The 18307-nt window shown below is 37.1% G+C and overlaps 1 protein-coding gene across 2 annotated transcripts; it reads left to right on the plus strand.

The window, feature by feature from the left end:
- The first annotated feature begins 2748 nt into the window (after positions 1-2748).
- On the plus strand, positions 2749-17614 carry LOC136258692 (aminopeptidase N-like). Of its 2 annotated transcripts, XM_066052038.1 has the most exons (14): positions 2749-2912; positions 4378-4443; positions 4793-4862; positions 4906-5020; positions 6922-7001; positions 7112-7242; positions 7536-7591; positions 10637-10784; positions 10949-11025; positions 12729-12836; positions 13334-13501; positions 13635-13772; positions 14526-14607; positions 17375-17614. In XM_066052038.1, exons 5-14 carry the CDS (start codon positions 6974-6976, stop codon positions 17426-17428), a joined length of 990 nt encoding a protein of 329 aa, XP_065908110.1. In that variant the 5' UTR covers positions 2749-2912; positions 4378-4443; positions 4793-4862; positions 4906-5020; positions 6922-6973; the 3' UTR covers positions 17429-17614. The 2 variants fall into 2 exon arrangements, with proteins under 2 accessions (XP_065908110.1, XP_065908109.1); XM_066052037.1 differs by lacking the exon at positions 2749-2912 and having other exon boundaries at positions 3403-4443.
- Positions 17615-18307: the final 693 nt, after the last annotated feature.

Genomic DNA, 18307 nt, shown 5'->3' on the forward strand with positions numbered 1-18307 from the left:
ACATTGGAAATTTAAAACTGAAATTGGTCCAAACATTATCTAATCAGTACCTCCTTACATATTAAGCACTAAGTATTATTAAGTGTTACCTTAATTTACTTTTTTTTCCATTGTAAAATAATTTTTGGATGCAAAATTTGTCTGAAAATCTCTTGCACCAAAATTTTTACACAAGATCAAACAACTCTAATAGAGCAGTTGTTATTATACAAAAATATATACTTTTGCACAAAAATAAAGCAAATTGCAGTAGTTTATTTCACATGTTTAATAATGTACTGCACATAAAATGTTTTATCTACAGTATTTTGGTGCTATCAGATACGTATACATGAATAGACAGGTACTTATCAATTGATGTATGTGTGGGACATTGAAAGGACTATTTGAAGCACTAGAAATTGAAAAATGAAATTGTGGGGTCAAAGCGTATAAATTACTAATAATGAGTACCTCTTTACAAGGACCACCTTTATATTAAGACCACTTCTAAGAATCATGACCACATATAAAACAATCTCAATGATTAGTCTGGATAGATAATTTAAAAAATACTTCATGGGGCTGATGTTCTTTAATTTCATGAATTGATGTGTAGTACATACATTGCAGAAACACCAATGAAAACAGCACATGGTCACAATTTACAGGACCATAAAGTGTGTTTTGGGACCATCATACTGACTCATGAGGATATCTAGTTAATTACATTAATGTACATAGCCTCACATGGCTATCTTGTTGGTTAAAGGGTCTGGTGGATTAGCTTCGTGCTAGTCATTTCTTTGCTATGATAAGATAGCTAGCTAGCTATAGTACGTACGATTTTAGATGAATCCTGAGTTGTTGATTAAGAAGCCATACAAGATCATAGGCTTTAAACATGATGTTCGTGATGTATTTATTTGTAAGCTCATGTTACAGGTGCACACTTAATTGTTGAGAATATGGCATCCAGTGCAGCATCAGCGAGTGCAAATTAAACCCCCTTGGAAAGAGGTTAAACAGCCAAACGAAGCATCTACTTATGAAACTATGGGAATACCTTAAACAAGGAGCAAAGAAGTGTAAATTTTCTGCCAACATCAAGGAGAGAATCTCAGAGGTCACCAATAATACCTTCTTTGCTGGGTTTTGGCATACATTATGCCACAAAGGGATTTCAAAGATATCCATTGTAAGGGTTAGAATGGAGTACCACAAGAAAGGCGGTTTATCTATGCTAAGTAAAGGTACAAAAAGCACTTTGCACAAGCCTGCTCAATTGAATCGACAGGTACAAATGTTCACAAGTCTGTGTTGATGAAGACAGTTTCAACCGAGATGCCATCAGATGGAAGATCCATTCATTTTAGGAAGGAAGGAAAATCTATCACTCTGAAAGATTTTGGTAAGTTAAATTTTGAACCCTGGAACTTTGTCACATACTCCGTCTTAGGCCAAACTTAAGAATGATGGTGTTTTCTCTGGGGGTAGAACATAGCTTTGGATCATGGGAAAATTTGGCGAATTCATGGTCATTCGCCAAATTTGCCAAATTTTAATGGTGCCAAAGTTTCCCTCCATTCGGTATCTTGATCTTCCTGCTTGTCTCAAGTCAGCTATGATAATGAGGGGTGTAATTTGCCATGTCTTATAGCAAAACTACAGCTGGATCAATAAAGGGCATGGTCACGGCATGCACTGATCATTTAGCGTGAAACATTTGTTCTAGTAGTTTAGGGGTGTCATCAGATCAGCAATTGTTTTATACTCGGTTAGCTACACTTATCTACTCCAACTACAGGACTTCAAATAGTTTTGAGGCATCTACATAAATACGTTCCTCCAAGGAAAGTGTCGATGCAGAAAATTAATAGATTAGTACAGTGTTCTTGCATGAATGAAATGACCATGTAATTGAAGGTAAAATGAAAGGAAAGATCAGAAGGCAGATACTTGTTGGAACCAGAAAGGCATATGCCTCCAGTGTTATGGTATAAAATGGTGACCATGCGTTGCTTCGTTTTGGTTTCTTACCTTGCTACTGTGGTCATACAGGCAAGGAAGCCGGCAGGTTTTCGAAATTCTTTTAAAATTCCATATCTGGCAGTCTTTGAGTGTTTTCTTGTTTTTAATACTAGATATGAAGTTAGATACACTAATGCTATTCTGTAAAAATGATTTTCATCGTGTCATGTTTCTATGATAGTTTTTAAATGGAAGCATTTTAGGCGCTCGTCACTTTAGGGGTGAACCCTACTTAACATTACTACTGTACTGTTTGATATGGACATCCACATCCACTCTTACTTAGTTACTAATTTATAATTATACTTGAAAGTAACAAGGAACAGTATGTACCGCTCAAATACAATGTCGTCTTGCGAGAGTATGAGTGATTGGTTATCAAAGGGTATGGCAACCGTTTTGCTTGCAAGCTTTCATCTGGTGTTGCTTGGGATGAAGAAATGGGTCCCATATCCTTTAATTAGCATATTTGTTAATCACTTGCACTCTAATCAGATGATGTTACTTTTGAGTGGTATGTACCACACATTACTATTCTAGTATGTAAGTGTTTACGTGCCTATAGCATTCATTTTGAATTACATAATAATTATAATGCCAAATATGACCGGATCTGCAAAAACCCGACACAATAGCGCATTTTTCGAATTCCTATTTATTAAATATTTGTAATCTGCTTAGCCAAGTGTACCTTCTGGCAAAGTTTCAGCCTCATGTGCCAACAACTTTCGGAGTTACAGCCCTACAAAGTAGCAACAACAGAAGAATCGATTTGTACAGCAAGTATAGGGAAAATATATTACAGGCGCTTACTAAAATGATTGTAACTTACGAACGCATTGACGTACTGGGCTGACATTTTCACCATCGTGTTTGCCATGGATAGGAGAATCGTTTACTCGGTAAGTTTATCTTTCTATCACCTTTCTTCACTGCATACAAAGGTGGAATTCGTGAAGAAAAATTGATCACATATGATCGCTTCGATGTGATGTAAACAAATGCTCATAACTTGTGTATCCTTGGATCTACTGCAACGAAACAAAGATTTTCTATCTCCTCTTGAATAGGCAAATAAGGTGATATCCAGGTTTTTATTGTAGTCCCTTCCTTCACTAAGAAAGAGGCATTCAAAAATTTACCATTTTTTTTCAATACGCAAATATTTCACCCATTGTTTTCAATGCTTATACTGGAAATTTAGACTTGCGCTACTGTGTCAGGTTTTCACAGATCCGGTCACAAATTTTAGCAATACGTATGGCTATCGGTAATTATTAGCAAATTAATTAGCCAGTCAATTTTACCAGGAGTCCATAAGTGTTGTAAGTTTCTTATGTGCTGCTGATATTACTGTTACTGATGATATTGTTTTCATGATAAAAAAGGCAATATTGCAAAAAAATTGGTAAATATCACATCAGTGATTGGTACAGTACGTGTGGGTTAGAGATCTAGCACAAGGATCTTTGTGGATTATAGAAACCAAGGTAAAGTTTTTAAAACACAAAGATCTGAGGGGGCCTCTAACCATCTTGCAAAAAAAATGGGGCATTTTGTATAGGCGTATAGGTGGGATTGAATTACGTAGATGTCGTTTTAAAATCATCACAATCTTAACATGAGTACAGAAGTCGGAACATCTTTTCATCGAAGAGCTGAAAAAATCAAAGCTAGAACTTCATTGCTGCTTCCTAAAGACAGAAGCTAGTGAAGATAATCATCTCGACATAGAAAGTGACCAGTTGCTGCCATTGCACATGCCATGGTGTTACAACAGTGTGAAGAACAGGTGAATTAGTGTAACAGCTGGCTTGAGTGATTATGATGACGACGCGTTTTCACACGTTGTTATATAAAGGCAAGGCTTGGTTTCATGTATGGATCACAGATAATGCAAATTAACCATTCTGCAAAGAAGCTTACCCATCTAGGTTTCTGGTAAAGTGCATCTACAGTTAAAGTGAAGACGAAAACACTCTGGAAAGCAGATGGGTGCTAAACAGAATTTTCCTTGATGTTACCGGACTTCTCTGTTCATCTTGACAGACGTACACTGTAGCTACAATGTTAAACGGTACCTCCCATAATTGAATTGCTTTAGCCAGGCTTATAAATGGAACGGAGTTGTCAATCTCGTGTTGGCTTGGGTGACTTCACCCACTGCAAACTATTAGCTTGGGAGAGCATAGCAAATCAATGATCAAAAGTGAGATTTGCAGTGGCTGAGGTCTCTTCTGTTAACAGGTTTTTAACCATTTTAAGAAACTGCTAGCAGGTCTTTTAGTGGATTTTAAAGACCTTATTATCTCCCAAAGATCAAAGCATTTTATACACGTCATTTTCTAATTGCTGTTATACTCCTAGAAATACTTGAAGCATCACAGATATCATAATGCTGAAACATCAGAATTGTGGGATTCCATGGATGATGTAAGTGTCTTTATCCTCCATCACTCCACATGTGAATATGTACATTTACTTGATTAACATGGACAAATAGTTACTCGTATTTTGAGTGATGGTGAAGCCTTGGCTGTGTGCCTCAATTATTGAAATGTAAAAGTGACTATTCAGTTAGACTATCATATTGCTGGTGTAAATGTTCTGTTAGTGCACTGCCTGCATTGAGTACATGTGGAATGAATTTATCATGAGATCCAGCTTATGTTTGTGAGATGCTCCTTAAATACATACGTAATGTGCAGCTTGTACTAGTTGTTAAGTAGTATACCCAATATACTCTTCTTTATGTATGTATGTTGTTATGGTCGTAATACAGGTTTACTGCTCAGGAAACTCATGCGATCATAGTGTTGGTGAAATCATGGACACATGGACCAAACAAACAGGTTACCTATTACTTACCATCACCTGATTATACCAGTCAAACAGGTTATCCAATACTGACTGTCACTTGATCGTCCTCCAACTTGTTGACTATATCACAAGAAAAGTTCTTTTCTGTGCCACACAAGGACAATGACTATATCCCATCCTCAGTTTACAAGTGAGTAGTCAACTTGTTTCTTGTCACTATCACATATGTGTACGTACTACATACTGCCTAACATTTGTGACCCGCTGAGCGAAGACTGCATGGCAGTTTTTTTGCAGAATTCCATTTTGCTATAAAATGTATTGAAATAAAACTGGGTGAAATTATGTGTACTACATAAAAATATTTAAGCACGTTTTAATTGTTTCAGTGTGTACTAAAACAAAGCTCAAATCAATAAAACCTACTTACCATCAGTTTCGCCTGTTCATGGGGAGTTTGTTTTTGTGTTTGCTCAACATATATGGCACGTGAGTTATGAGCCCTTATTTATGATGCAATAGAATTATAGTTTACTGTCGTCTCTTCATTGTTGGAATAGCCTTCTTCTTTGTCCACACGAAGATGTGCAGGGAAAACACTACCGTATAGCGGGTTATTTTCGAAACAGAAAATTTCGCACAAGAAGCAAAATCTAAATTTCGAAGGATTTTAATTTCGAAAAGTGAATATTTCGAAGTCCGGATGGATTTCAAATAAACGGAAATTCGTGTCACAAAATGTTAAGATGCGTGAATGTTTGCCAAAAACTGACTTACTGATGGAATAATCCCTATCCCTGTGCACTGGAGAGAAGACTGAGGGAGTCTAGAGTGGAGTAAATTCATTGGCTCGATCGTAGCTAGCTATCTACCATAGATTCTAGAGCAGACGGCATCAATTCCCATCCTGGATCACCTGTTTTCTGGTTATTGGCACAGTTATGGTACAGTTTACCCATTATCATCAGTAATACTGAGCTAAAACTCGAGGAATACACAAACAAATCGCCAAAAGTTGGATCATTGCTTTCACTTGTGGGAATTTATTTTCGAAGAACAACCGGACGTGGGAATTTATTTTCGAACAGAAGGGCCTCTTCGAAATATCCGAAAATAAAAACCTTTCGAAAATTACCAGCTATACGGTATACCTTTGACTGATTTGCCAGTTCATGGTGAACAGTCTGAGTCAAACCCCATCTTCATAGCTTGTTTCGGTTGTGAGTTATGACCAATTAAATAAGCACCTGTAATTTGTTTGCCGTATTGTTGCTGTACAAATCTAATTTATTCCAGTTCCAACTGTCTAGAGCTATAACTCCAAGACTATTTATCACAAAAGGCTAAAACTTTGGCTGTCCACTCCTTTGTTACTATATATGTGACTGGCGCCACATTCCTCAAATTCTATTTTATTGCTTATTTGTTATCTATAGTAACAAAGGAGTGGACAGCCAAAGTTTTAGCTTTTTGTGATACACAGTCTTGGAGTTATAACACTAGACATTTAGAACAGGAATAAACTCGATATGTACAGCAACAATATGGCAAACAAATTACAGATGCTTATTTAATCGGTTATAACTTACAACTGATACAAGCTACGAAAATGGGTCAGTCTGTTCACCATGAACTGGTGCATCGATCAAGATCTAGTGTTTTCCTGTATGTCTCTGTCTGGGAAAAGAAGAAGCCCATTCAACAATACTAAACTTCATTTCTACTGCATTGTAAATAAGCACCCATAACTCATGTACCATACGCTGTGCGAACTTGAAACAAAGGTTACTATACTCCCCATGGACAGGAGAATCTGATGGTGTATAGGTGTTAATGATTTGAGCTTTTTTTCAGTAGATACCAAATCGATTAAAATATGTATAAAAGTTTTATGTAGCACTTATATTTTTACCAAGTTATTTCAATATTAGTAAAATAAAGTTTTGTGAAAACAGCTGGTTGGTCACATTTGCAGTAACAGAGAAGCAATAAATTGGAATTCGACGAATGTGCGAAAACGACAGGTTTTGCTCAGTGGGTCACTTTTATGTATCTTAATGGCTAAAAGTTGTTACTGATCATCACTTCCAGTTACCAGTGGAAGATTCCATTCACATACATCACTTCATCATCGGCTACACCAATGAAGAAGTTGATAACAGTGCAAAAAGGTACAACTACTGTACAGTATGGGGGAGTAGGTTAACAATTTGAGTGTATACATGCATACATTTACAATGTATATAAATACTTCTGTTGTGACTGTGTTTCTGTTTCTCAGACAAGACGATCCAGTTAGACTCGTTGGTTACCTGGATGAAGGCCAATGCTGGTCAAACTGGTTTGTACAGGGTGAACGTTGACCTCCCTAGTTGGGTTCAGTTTATCTCCTTGTTACAAAATAACCACGTGGTAAATATTATGTGTGATGATCGAGTGGAGTGTGTGTGAAATTGTTGTGTTTGTGTTAGTGTTTATGTAATTATGTGCTTACTGTATGGAGTGTATGTATGCTATAGTATTTAGCTGTCACGGTTGTAGGCCAGTCAACTATATTATTTGTTTGAAGCTTGGATCTTAAAATAGGCATTTCTTGATACTTTTAAATAGACAATCAGACCACTTTTCCCAGACTAGGTCACATATACATAATAACTCTTGTTAACTGTGTAAGTATGTTTGTCCTATCAACTTTGTAATTCTAGGCTATGTCAGCAGCTGATCGAGCTGGATTGATTGACGATGCCTTCAGTATTGCTAGGTAGTGTTGAATTTATAGTATTAGCAACGTTGTTGTACTCTGTATGTGTACATGTGTTACAAATACAGTAGGACCTCGATTATCAGAATCTTGATTATCCGAACACTTGATTATCTGAACAGTATAAGTGACTGCTCTATTAGAGTATTTTGCCATTAGGTGAACGTTCTATTAGAATAAGTGTATGTTCTATTAGAGTAGTTGAATAGAACGTATATAAATTATTGGGCTTCATTTATCCGAACAAATTCACTTATCTGAACAAACACTTTTATGATTGAACTGGCACACAGGTGTTTGGATAATGGAGGTCCTAGTCATACTGTAATTCATTTTGTGATTTAACGAATCCTTGATTATGCATGTTTTTATCCTATAAGAGAATGTGTTATAGTATTTTGTTGAAGGTACTCTGGATATTTGGTTAGAGTGACTAGGGGGAGAGTGAGCCTGATAATATTTTCTGAAGCTCCACAGAGCACATGTGTACTAGTCTATGTGACCTGATTTGAGTATAATCCGGCTTCTACAACAAATCAAGCTCACATTTTTCCACAATTGGATTACTTCATTTATCATTTTTTCAAAACTGACAGGTTTGGTTCAGACCCCACGAAAATCCTAAGTGGCACAACTCGATGACCATTGAGTTGTGCCACTTAGGATTATGGTACAACTCAATGACCATTGATACAGTGTTTAGTGAGCTGGTGAAACCGTTGAGAGCTTGTAGTTTTATTCTTCAGTTAAAAAGTATTTAGATACTAGCAGTGGCGTAACCCTGGCAAACCAGGGCATTGTCCTGGCATCAGACTACTTTGCCCCACCATCAGCCACCCAGCAATTAAAGACGTGTACTGGATTAAAGTTACGTAGCTAACCACTCCATTATTGCACAAGAATAGATAGTACTACTTACACAATACTAACCATGTTATTTTCGCCATCCGACTAGTCGATCTACAGAGGTGAAGTTATCCAAGGGAGTTTCCCTATGAGTAACTCGATTGTGTACAAATAATAGGAGGAAATAAATAGAAGTGAGATCATGTGATTGCAAAAAAAAACACATAGCATTGTGACAAGGAGTGAAAGACAAGGATTGGTATGAACTCTTCCGGTAGACAGTTAACATTTGGATTAACTTACGTAACTATCGGTGTAGTCAAAACTGAGATCAGAGAATAGAGGCGAGGTAGCTTGGAGATATTTGAGGCATTAACACCCGTCTAGCCATGTAGATACTATTTAGTGATAGTTCAAATGGTATGGAGTACTTGGTCAGTCAGCAATTGTTTTCTTTTTTTGTTTGTTTCTAGGCTGACAACTCTAGTGGTACTGGCAGGGAATAGTAATCACAGGATACAACACTAAAAGCGCCTTGTGCTATAATTGAGGTTTCTTCCTAGTCTGGAATTAAGACACATACAGAGATGGATGTATGGAATAAGAAGGGTAATAACTAGCTAGCGTTCACTTAGAGTAGAAAGTGTTGTAGGTAGCATATATGTAGTGATGCATATGCATTTAAAAATGCTTTATTGATGTCTGTATGAAGATGTGCATGTGTGTTGCATGGTTGAATGGCTTGCCCACCCAGTACCCAGACATGGTAAAAAGACTGACTACACCACTGGATACTATGCAATAATTACTTTAAATCTACTAACAACATGTAGAAGGAAACCTTAGAAATTTAAATGATCATAGCCTTAAAAGGAGGTCACATACACCTGCAGATATACTAGTGGACATATAATCCCTCATGGGTAGAGACTGAAGTAGGGGTTAAATGTCCACTAGTGCACTGTACATATATCTGCAGGTGAAGGTGACCTCCCTTGTTTCCCTATTGTTTTATCTATGATCCCTAATCAAACTAAAATTCTTAATTTTTCCTTCTACTTGTTTGTTTACATATTCGTAACATAATTATGACTGGTGAACCAGCGTATGCCTCATCAAAAAAAATAAAATACCATACTTAATAGTTTTGTCTGAATGCACACAAGCTATGAAAAAGTGAAGTATCCAGTATGCTTTGTTTTCAGCTACAGTATGTGTTCAGCCATTTCACAGCGTTACAAATGAAGGCATTACAAGAAGCACCTCTGCAACCAATCTATTCACTACAGAAAGTACAGCTGATTTCCGTATAAAGAAGCCTTAACGTACTAGCTACAAAATTCTGAATTCACAGCCTAGTGCACTGTCAAGGAAGATAAATGGGACACAAAGGTACCACTCAAATGTAACTTTGCCTCATGAGAGTGCAAGCAAGTAAAAAAAACTCGCTAATTAAAGGATGTGGCACCTGTTTTGCTTGTGAGTATTCAATACTGTACATACTGTGGTATGCCAAAAGGCATCTGTCGGACTGAAGTGATGTCTAACTGAAACAATCAAGACTGTACGTAGCCTCAGCTATTGTCTAGTCATGTGGCATCAGGCAGTTAGTCAGTCAGCAGAAAATTTCCACTGAATGAAAATTTATTTTAGAATTTTGTAGCACCTCATTGGAAGCGTTTCAGGTCATACAGAAGACACTTTTGGGCTTGGTTATAATAACCAATACTACCAAGGCACCACAAACATATTGTAAGGCTGGTTTGAAGTCAACAAATTTTTTTGAGAAGTTGCAAACCTCCATGATCCATAATATACAGCACTACCATATTGTATTATATTTTGTGAATGGAAGTCAGGGGCGTAGCCAGGGGGGGTTCAAAGGGTTCGGACGAACCCCCTTTTCAGAGTTAAGTTTTTTAAATCGTGATACTGGTTAACTAGAACTGAATTAACTTACACAAATCCACTGAAATGGGTAGCTACAGGTCTTCAGGCAGAGGAATTCAAGTGCCTCTACTCGCTATTGCGAATGAATTTATAAGAATACACATGTTTACACGTGTACACGGCCCCAGACCCCCGCTGTGGAGATTCTATACGTAGGGCAGAACCCCCCTTTTGGAAATCCTGCCTACGCCCCTGGAAGTCAGGTTTAGTCATATTTAGTCAGATACTCCTATGTTTCTACTCTTTCAGTGCGGGTAAACTGAGTATAGAGGTCCCACTGAACTTGACAATTTACCTTACCAATGAACAAGACTCTCTACCATGGATATCAGCTCTTCACTGGATCTACAAAATGTCTGACCTGCTCAGTCTAACTCCTGTATATGGTATTTATGAGGTGTGTATGTATGTGTGTGTGTGTGTGTGTGTGTGTGTGTGTGTGTGTGTGTGTGTGTGTGTGTGTGTGTGTGTGTGTGTTTGCACAGTATGTTGGGTGTATATACGTATGTACTTATGTACTGTAATGTAGATGTGTCACTATGTAGTATAATTTTATCATAGCAACATGTTCGTGGGTTACTCACACCGATTATCAGGAGTGTGACATGGAACACTACTGGCAGTAGTTATCTAGATACGTAAGTATCACTTTGTGATAATTATGTGTATCAATATGATTGGAGCAGTAGTACTACTACAGTATATGTGTGTATCAGTATAGCCACTGGATTTAACTACATCAGTCGTAGTAGTCATATAGTTTTCAGTAGTCCATGACTGAGGTGTAAGTAATCTCCCTTATTTCATTACTTTGTATCTATGATCCCTTCTGAACCCTTCTTGGATTTCTTGTATGTAATTCTTTGATTAACTATTTTGTATCAAAATTTATAACTGATGAATCTGCACCTGCACAAATACCAGTAGCTCCCGTAATTTAGCCATGTAATCAATCACAGTACAAGTACCTTGGTGATCATCCTTTAAATAAAATGTTGGCAGCCTTCCTCCAAAGTACCAGTTGCTGCTCTCCAATTAGAATACCCCTTATACAGTTGCTGTTCCCATCCCGTTTGTTCATGAAATACATTGCTCTAGTCCCATACATCATCACAACAATCAATTACTGTATCTTTGGAAACAACACTCCAACTGACTGGTCACATCTTCTGACAGATAGTATTATTAAACCAACTCCTTACGTGAGCACGCATGAAAGTATAGGAATTGATTGTGGGCTCCCACTGGATACATCACGGGGATTCACTAAACCTGTATGTTGTGTATCTGCGTATGTAAGTCAGTTAGCTGTCCAGTATGATAGTAGCCTCTCATTCCTATGTATTGGCGTCGCTTATTAGTCTAATTGTAGTGCATTTATGCAACTGCTATAAAGCTTCAAGTAAAAAATATTTTGGGAGGGGGGCTTAGCTGGGCCCCTCCCCCTGTTCCGCCACCTTTGCATCAAGGAAAGATGATGTCAGCCATATTGTAAAATCAAATTTGCATTTTACTACAGGTTGAATGCTAAATGTAGTGTAGGTGGTTGTTTTGCTTGGTTTTCAGTTATACATTGTCCATTGCTCACTGGTACAAACAACAAACAGTATGAAAAGGATCTCAGCAATCAAACCACTTACTACAGAAATTACGGGGGATTTCTGTTACAATGCTAGCACAAAAACTGTTAGTCAGTAATTTATTTTAAAAATGTATTTTAGAATTCCTCTCAACCTTTAAACACACAGCTGGTTTTTTAAAAAAACACAAGCATTGAATATGCATCATCCAATAAACTGGATTTTATGCGTGCCCTTTAAAACTAACTCCCATAGTACAAGAACTGTTAATTAAAGCTGTCTAAAAGTTACAAACACTCTTTTACTCACCTTAAATAAAATATTGGTTTAAACAGTCTCATTCTTTGTCACCCAGAACATCATGCTGTGCTGTAAGTACAGTAGAATTGTCTCATTGTTTTTCCTCTTCACGTAACGATGGATAAAAGACCATAACTTGGCCATACATTGTCCTATTGACTTTCTCTTGACCTCACATTGCTCGTCACATGATGGTGATTCAGTAGAAATGTAGATATCACATGATTTATTTAATGGCTGATGAGCACAGTGACAATTACGAAGGTGAAAGAAAACGACAGTAGAGTACAACGTATAGTACTAAAAGACAGAATGTATATGCCCTATATGCAGCGTATATGTAAAGTTGAGTTGACAGAAATGACAATATGTAGACCAAGTATACTGAACAAATCCCTTTTTGTCTGGGTTGCTAGTAGTACCACTTCAGTACTAGTACATGATGATGATGTAATCAACAGGTTCCTGAGATCCTCCATCTTATCAGCTGGTTGGAGATTTGGTGATACAGATACTATCAACACTGCAGTGAGTATGTTTAACAGTTGGATGAATAGAAGTTCTAAAAGGTGTTTTTTGTGTGTATCTTTTGTAGTGTTTTATACCGAAATATGTGATGTATGTTCATGGTATATGTACATACACACATGCACACACACACGCACGCACATGCGCATGCACACACCTTATCACCTTATCGGCCTGTAGCAGGGTCCTGGTTCCAAAGAACTGGACCTGGCACAAACTTAGCTTGAGCAGTATTGCTTGTACTGGGTGAGATCACTTTTGCGATGGAACATTCTGTCACGACTCTGTTTGTTTTGGTGGAGGACACATACACACATACACACAAACACACACACACACACACACACACACAAAAGCAAAGCAAAAACACATGCACATGCGCGTGCACACACACATACCTATATACAACACATATATGCAATTGCACACTACACACATGCATGAGCACAAACCACACTATTGCCTAATACTGTACATATGCAAGATCCATTGTATGCATACGTTCTCACTGATACAGAACTATAATACAATTATACAGCATACACCCAGACCTAAAGAGTATGGTGTACTCAGCTGGGATAGCATTTGGTGGTGAGAAAGAATGGGACTACTTGTGGATTGTCTACCAGAGAACTGATGATACTGCTGAGAAGGATTTGTGTCTCAGAGCACTAGCTAACACTAGAATACCATGGCTACTTAGCAGGTGAGCATTCAAGGGATATTCCTTACACACACTGTTATGGAAATATTTACAGTGTAGTATCTAAGGTTGCTGTATCTTTCATAATTATTTTATTTATGGTACGGTAACTACTAACACTGGTTGCACACTGCAGGTATCTTCACTACTCATTCAGTGATGCTGTCAGGTCCCAGGACACATTATATGTGATAAGGAGTGTATCTGGTAACATCTATGGTAGGAGTATCACCTGGAACTTCGTACGTAACAACTGGGGCATACTAAAGGAGAAGTACGTTTGTACTATATGAGGCAATCTCAACAAAAACCTGCCTAGTTCACACAACTTCTGAATTATTTTTCATTTGCTCATAATTATATCTAGTGTCCAAGGAATGGATAACCATAGTTTCAGCTTTTATAGTGCTAGACAGTGGTGTTGCACCGATCAGCAAATTGGCCAATTATTCTGATAACCGATATTAAGCAACAGAAGAGTATTGCTTCTCTCTGAGTAATGGGTTGATTATACTTTGTAACATACATAGGATTTTTTTTGAAAATTCAGTTTTCTCAAAATGCTTGGTTGTTTGAACTAGGTGATATTTTTGCTGAAATGGTCAAAGAAGTACTGCAGATGCTACAGTTGTTGGGCACTGCTTATTAATTGACACTCTTTGTGTATTGAATGCAATAAACACATTATATTGAGCACGATACATGTACCATTTAACCTTAAAGATGGTGGTAATGTTGACGCAAATACATGTATTGTATGAATGAGCATTCTATGGTCTGTAAAATTAAAGTGTCAGTAGCAGCACCAAACACACCGAGCCTTTGTGTAGTTGTCAGCTATAAGTAGTGGTGGTTGCTCCATAACATTCTGGAAAAATTGTCTGAAACACATGTACACATAATTTATTGAAGGCTAGGAACAACTAAGTTTATTCTTATATAGTCATTTTTAGAGTATATATAACATGTGCATTGTACTGTGTGTGTGTTACACATGATTCACAATGTTGGTTTTGTTCTGCTTCAGATATGGTTCAGGATCATTCAGTTTTGGTAGACTAATTCGAACAATGTCCAGTTCTTTCTCTACTCAGCTGGAACTAGAGGAGGTAATCAGTAGTCTAAAAAATCAGAATATTTAATATAAATTATGTGACACCATATAGCAGGTTATTTTCGAAGGAGTTTAATTTTCAAACTGTTCGAAGAACACAGCTAACTCTTTGAATGTAAAGCTGTTGTGTACCAGGTCAGCCGAATTCTGTCCACTATTAAACAGAACTACACATCTTGTCATCCCGGGTAGAAGAAATACAGAATGAATCGTCAAATACATGTCTGATATCTCCTTCTGTACCTAGCAGGCCAACACCTTTGCTTCTATTGACACTGCAATGGCCACGCCCACGTACATTGATGGTGAATAATACCATTTCCCATTGGCAAAACCGCTTTTCCTATAGTGGAGCAGTCCCAACACAATAGCACCTAATGAATGTCTCAATTTTGATTGTACCGCTATGCGTGGTCACCGTATTCATTTAATTAACGTGCACTTACAAAAATAATTTTAGTGGTGCTAAATATGACAATAGAGCATTCAAAAATTCTACTTTCGAAATTTATTTTAGCAGCTGCTCTTCGAAAATTTCCCTTTCGAAATTAACCGTTAAATGGTACTGTATCATATTCTTCACTATAATTCTGGGAAAACCGGTCTTATTGTCAGCTATATCTTGTGATCTGCTTTTGATACTGGTTGCTTTTCCCAAGCATTGTGGCAATCCCTACAAACAGTCTGGAGCACTAATGGAGCTCTGAAAAGGCTGTATGTGGCTGTACAGCTCTATAATGTTGAATAAAGAACTGTGCTGTAAATTTCCTATTCATTTTAGCATACCTGAATAATTCATCCCCAATTTCTTTTTCATTTTGTGAATGGCCTCTTGCCCTCCCCTCCCACTATCCCTTTTGGAGCTTGTCTGATACAGTCAATATAAAGTTAAACAATATCAAAACTTAGCTGTTGGCTACTTAAACTGTGGATGTTCTGGAGGGTAGAGAGTTATGTGAAAATTTGATACACATGGCTTTAACCATGCATCGCTATACTACAACACATATTAAACACTTAAAACTGATACTTTTAAATAGGTGATAAGACCGGTTTTCCTAGGCTAGGTCACACTATTATAACGATCATAAATGTTACTAGTATATTAAAAAACAGTATAATTTTATAATGAATTAGGGATCCAGGCGATGAAATAAGGGATGATGGTATTACCACACAGCTCGGTGGAAAATCTATACATTGGAATGTCAATACTAAAGTAGGAATTTCCCACCAAGCTATATGCTGTGATACCATCATTCATCTCTTGTTTCACTACATTTTATTGCTTGGATCCCTATTTCATTTTTAAAGCAATAATTTTAGTATGTTTGATTGTTTTTGTTATAGCATACAATTATATACGTGTGACTGTATTACCGTATAGAGGGAAACTTTAGCGGGGGAAAACTTGCGAATTTGGCGGTTTACTACAAATTTGCCAATGCCGATTACTCATAGCGCCTCAGATTAGCATCTTTATAGCTAAACATTGAGCTTGAATACGCCAAAATTTATTTCGCCAAATGCAGCTTGTTATTCACCGAAGTTTAGTCCTGCCAAAATTTCCCACCATATGGTATTAGCAAGAGTACATAATAAAAATTTTTATTATGTACTCTTGGTATTAGGGTGATGCTGTATTAGAGTATCTCAAGTCAGCTATTTACCAACTAGAGAGTGGATGACTATATCACTGCGCTAGCTTAAGAATACAGATAGACCAATAATAACGGGCTGTGTCATCGTGATCAAGTAAATAGATTGTTAAGTGATGTGATCTTGGTGCTCGATCATTATTAATAGGCGTGGTCTCCTATTGTGAAGTAATAGGTGTCTACCAAGCGTATAATGTAGCATCTAAATATACCACAAAGACAAGGCACAGAGGGCACACACTTGTCAGAACCTCAAAAGCACATACCCACTGGTGAGTTTGTTATTGTGGCTGTGCACTGCTTCATTTTGTCCTCTGGCCTTGTGACTGTGGGTAGAGCAGGCAGTGAGGCAGACATGCAGGCAAACCAAAATGTAGGTATTCGTGATTTAAAATTAAAAAAAATACGTATCCAGCTGCCCATAAAAAAATAAGTAGTGAATACTGTGGCAAATAATGAACGTCACTGGAAATTCTTAGTGACAGTCACTAAAATGGCCAGTGACATCCACTATTTGCCACTGTATTCACTACTTATTTTTTACTGTGTAAGCGTTTTCTTGTTTTGATGTTGAATGGAGTAAGACTATGATAATTTTATGGAAGGATATTAGTATTCTAGGTTACCATGGACATTATCAAAGAGTTATTATCAAGAGTACATAATAAAAATAGGGAGGGAGAGTGTCTAACTGCCAATACAGCCTGTACAAAATCACTGCGTATTATTGAATAGACAATGATCTTTGAACAAATTAACACTTTTACTGATGATAGAGATCTGTTGATAGGTGTTGAGTACTGTTGATAGGTGTTGAATAAGGTAAAGCTTTTGCTCTACCAATATGTGGATGCTCTATAATACGCAGTGATTTTGGCTGAAGGTGTCCTAGTTAGACACTCTCCCTCCCTATTTTTATTATGTACTCTTGGTTATATGTACGAGACAGGTGATAGTAAAGATTTGTGGAATTGTTGAAGCAATAACAAAGCCAATCAGTACTTGGAGTAGGAAACCTTTGTGTGATTAAATGTGTGATCACTTGCACTGAAAGGATCACATTATTACTTAAAATTTTTAACATTTTAATTTTTACACTAACAGTTTGAAGAGTTCTTCAATCAACATTCTGATGCTGGTTCTGGCACAAGATCTTAAGCAGAGGAAGCCATCAAGGGTAACATTTACTGGCTGGAGCACAACCTACAAGATGTCACTAACTGGCTAAATGTGTAGTTGTAATAGTCTTGTTATTATGAAATAGTATGTATACTCTATTCTGCACATTGATGCATAAATGTATAACCTTTTAGACTTTGACATGAATATGTCATTACTGTGTTATATGTGTACTATATTATGGTCTGTCACATAGGTAGTAGAAATGGGGAAGGGATTTAGGGGTACCACATCCCCTACTCTTGCTTGTACGTATATATCATAAGAATGAGAGAGTCAATCATTCTATTGGAAATTTACCAGGGCCAGAGCCCAGAGATTTTGAGTGGTCCGGCCATTCATGAATTGCAATGGTGGTCATAGTCATGCACACTAGTTTAATTATGATCTTCAAATCAGAGTTTGTCCACTTTCATGTGATAGTCAACTGCATCTGCTAAGCACACACAGCATGCCAAGCTAGGGGGTTTGGGGGCATTCTTCCCCAAGGGAAAGTTTTGAAAATAGATGCTCTGAAATGGCATCTAGAGGCTATTTTACATGCAAAGCCTCTTTCTTTATTTAATTTTTATTAACATCCTGGTAATTTTGTGCTACAGTACCAATTAATCTAGATAGTAGCTAGTTTTATTTTCATTATATAAAAATCCAGTGAAAGCTTAGTATAATTATTATTATAAGGAAGCCATTGGGATTGTAATTGCTGTAATTACAATGAATGAAATGTGTGATTATTTAGCCTGATGCAGTGTCATTCAGATGACTCACTGGAACTTTGGAGTAATTGATTTGAAGACAATAATAATAATATTAACAGATTCAAGCAGTGTAATTGGATTCTATACTGAAATGCTCTAT

This window comes from Dysidea avara, chromosome 6 (genome assembly GCF_963678975.1).
Source record: "Dysidea avara chromosome 6, odDysAvar1.4, whole genome shotgun sequence".
NCBI classification, from domain to species: Eukaryota; Metazoa; Porifera; class Demospongiae; order Dictyoceratida; family Dysideidae; genus Dysidea; species Dysidea avara.

Coding starts and splice junctions, on each gene's coding strand:
- LOC136258692 (XM_066052038.1), top strand. CDS start 6,974: ATGAAGAAGTTGATAACAGTGCAAAAAG. Junction 7,592..10,636: donor GATGCCTTCAGTATTGCTAG/GTAGTGTTGAAT, acceptor CTACTCTTTCAG/TGCGGGTAAACTGAGTATAG. Junction 13,502..13,634: donor ATACCATGGCTACTTAGCAG/GTGAGCATTCAA, acceptor TGCACACTGCAG/GTATCTTCACTACTCATTCA.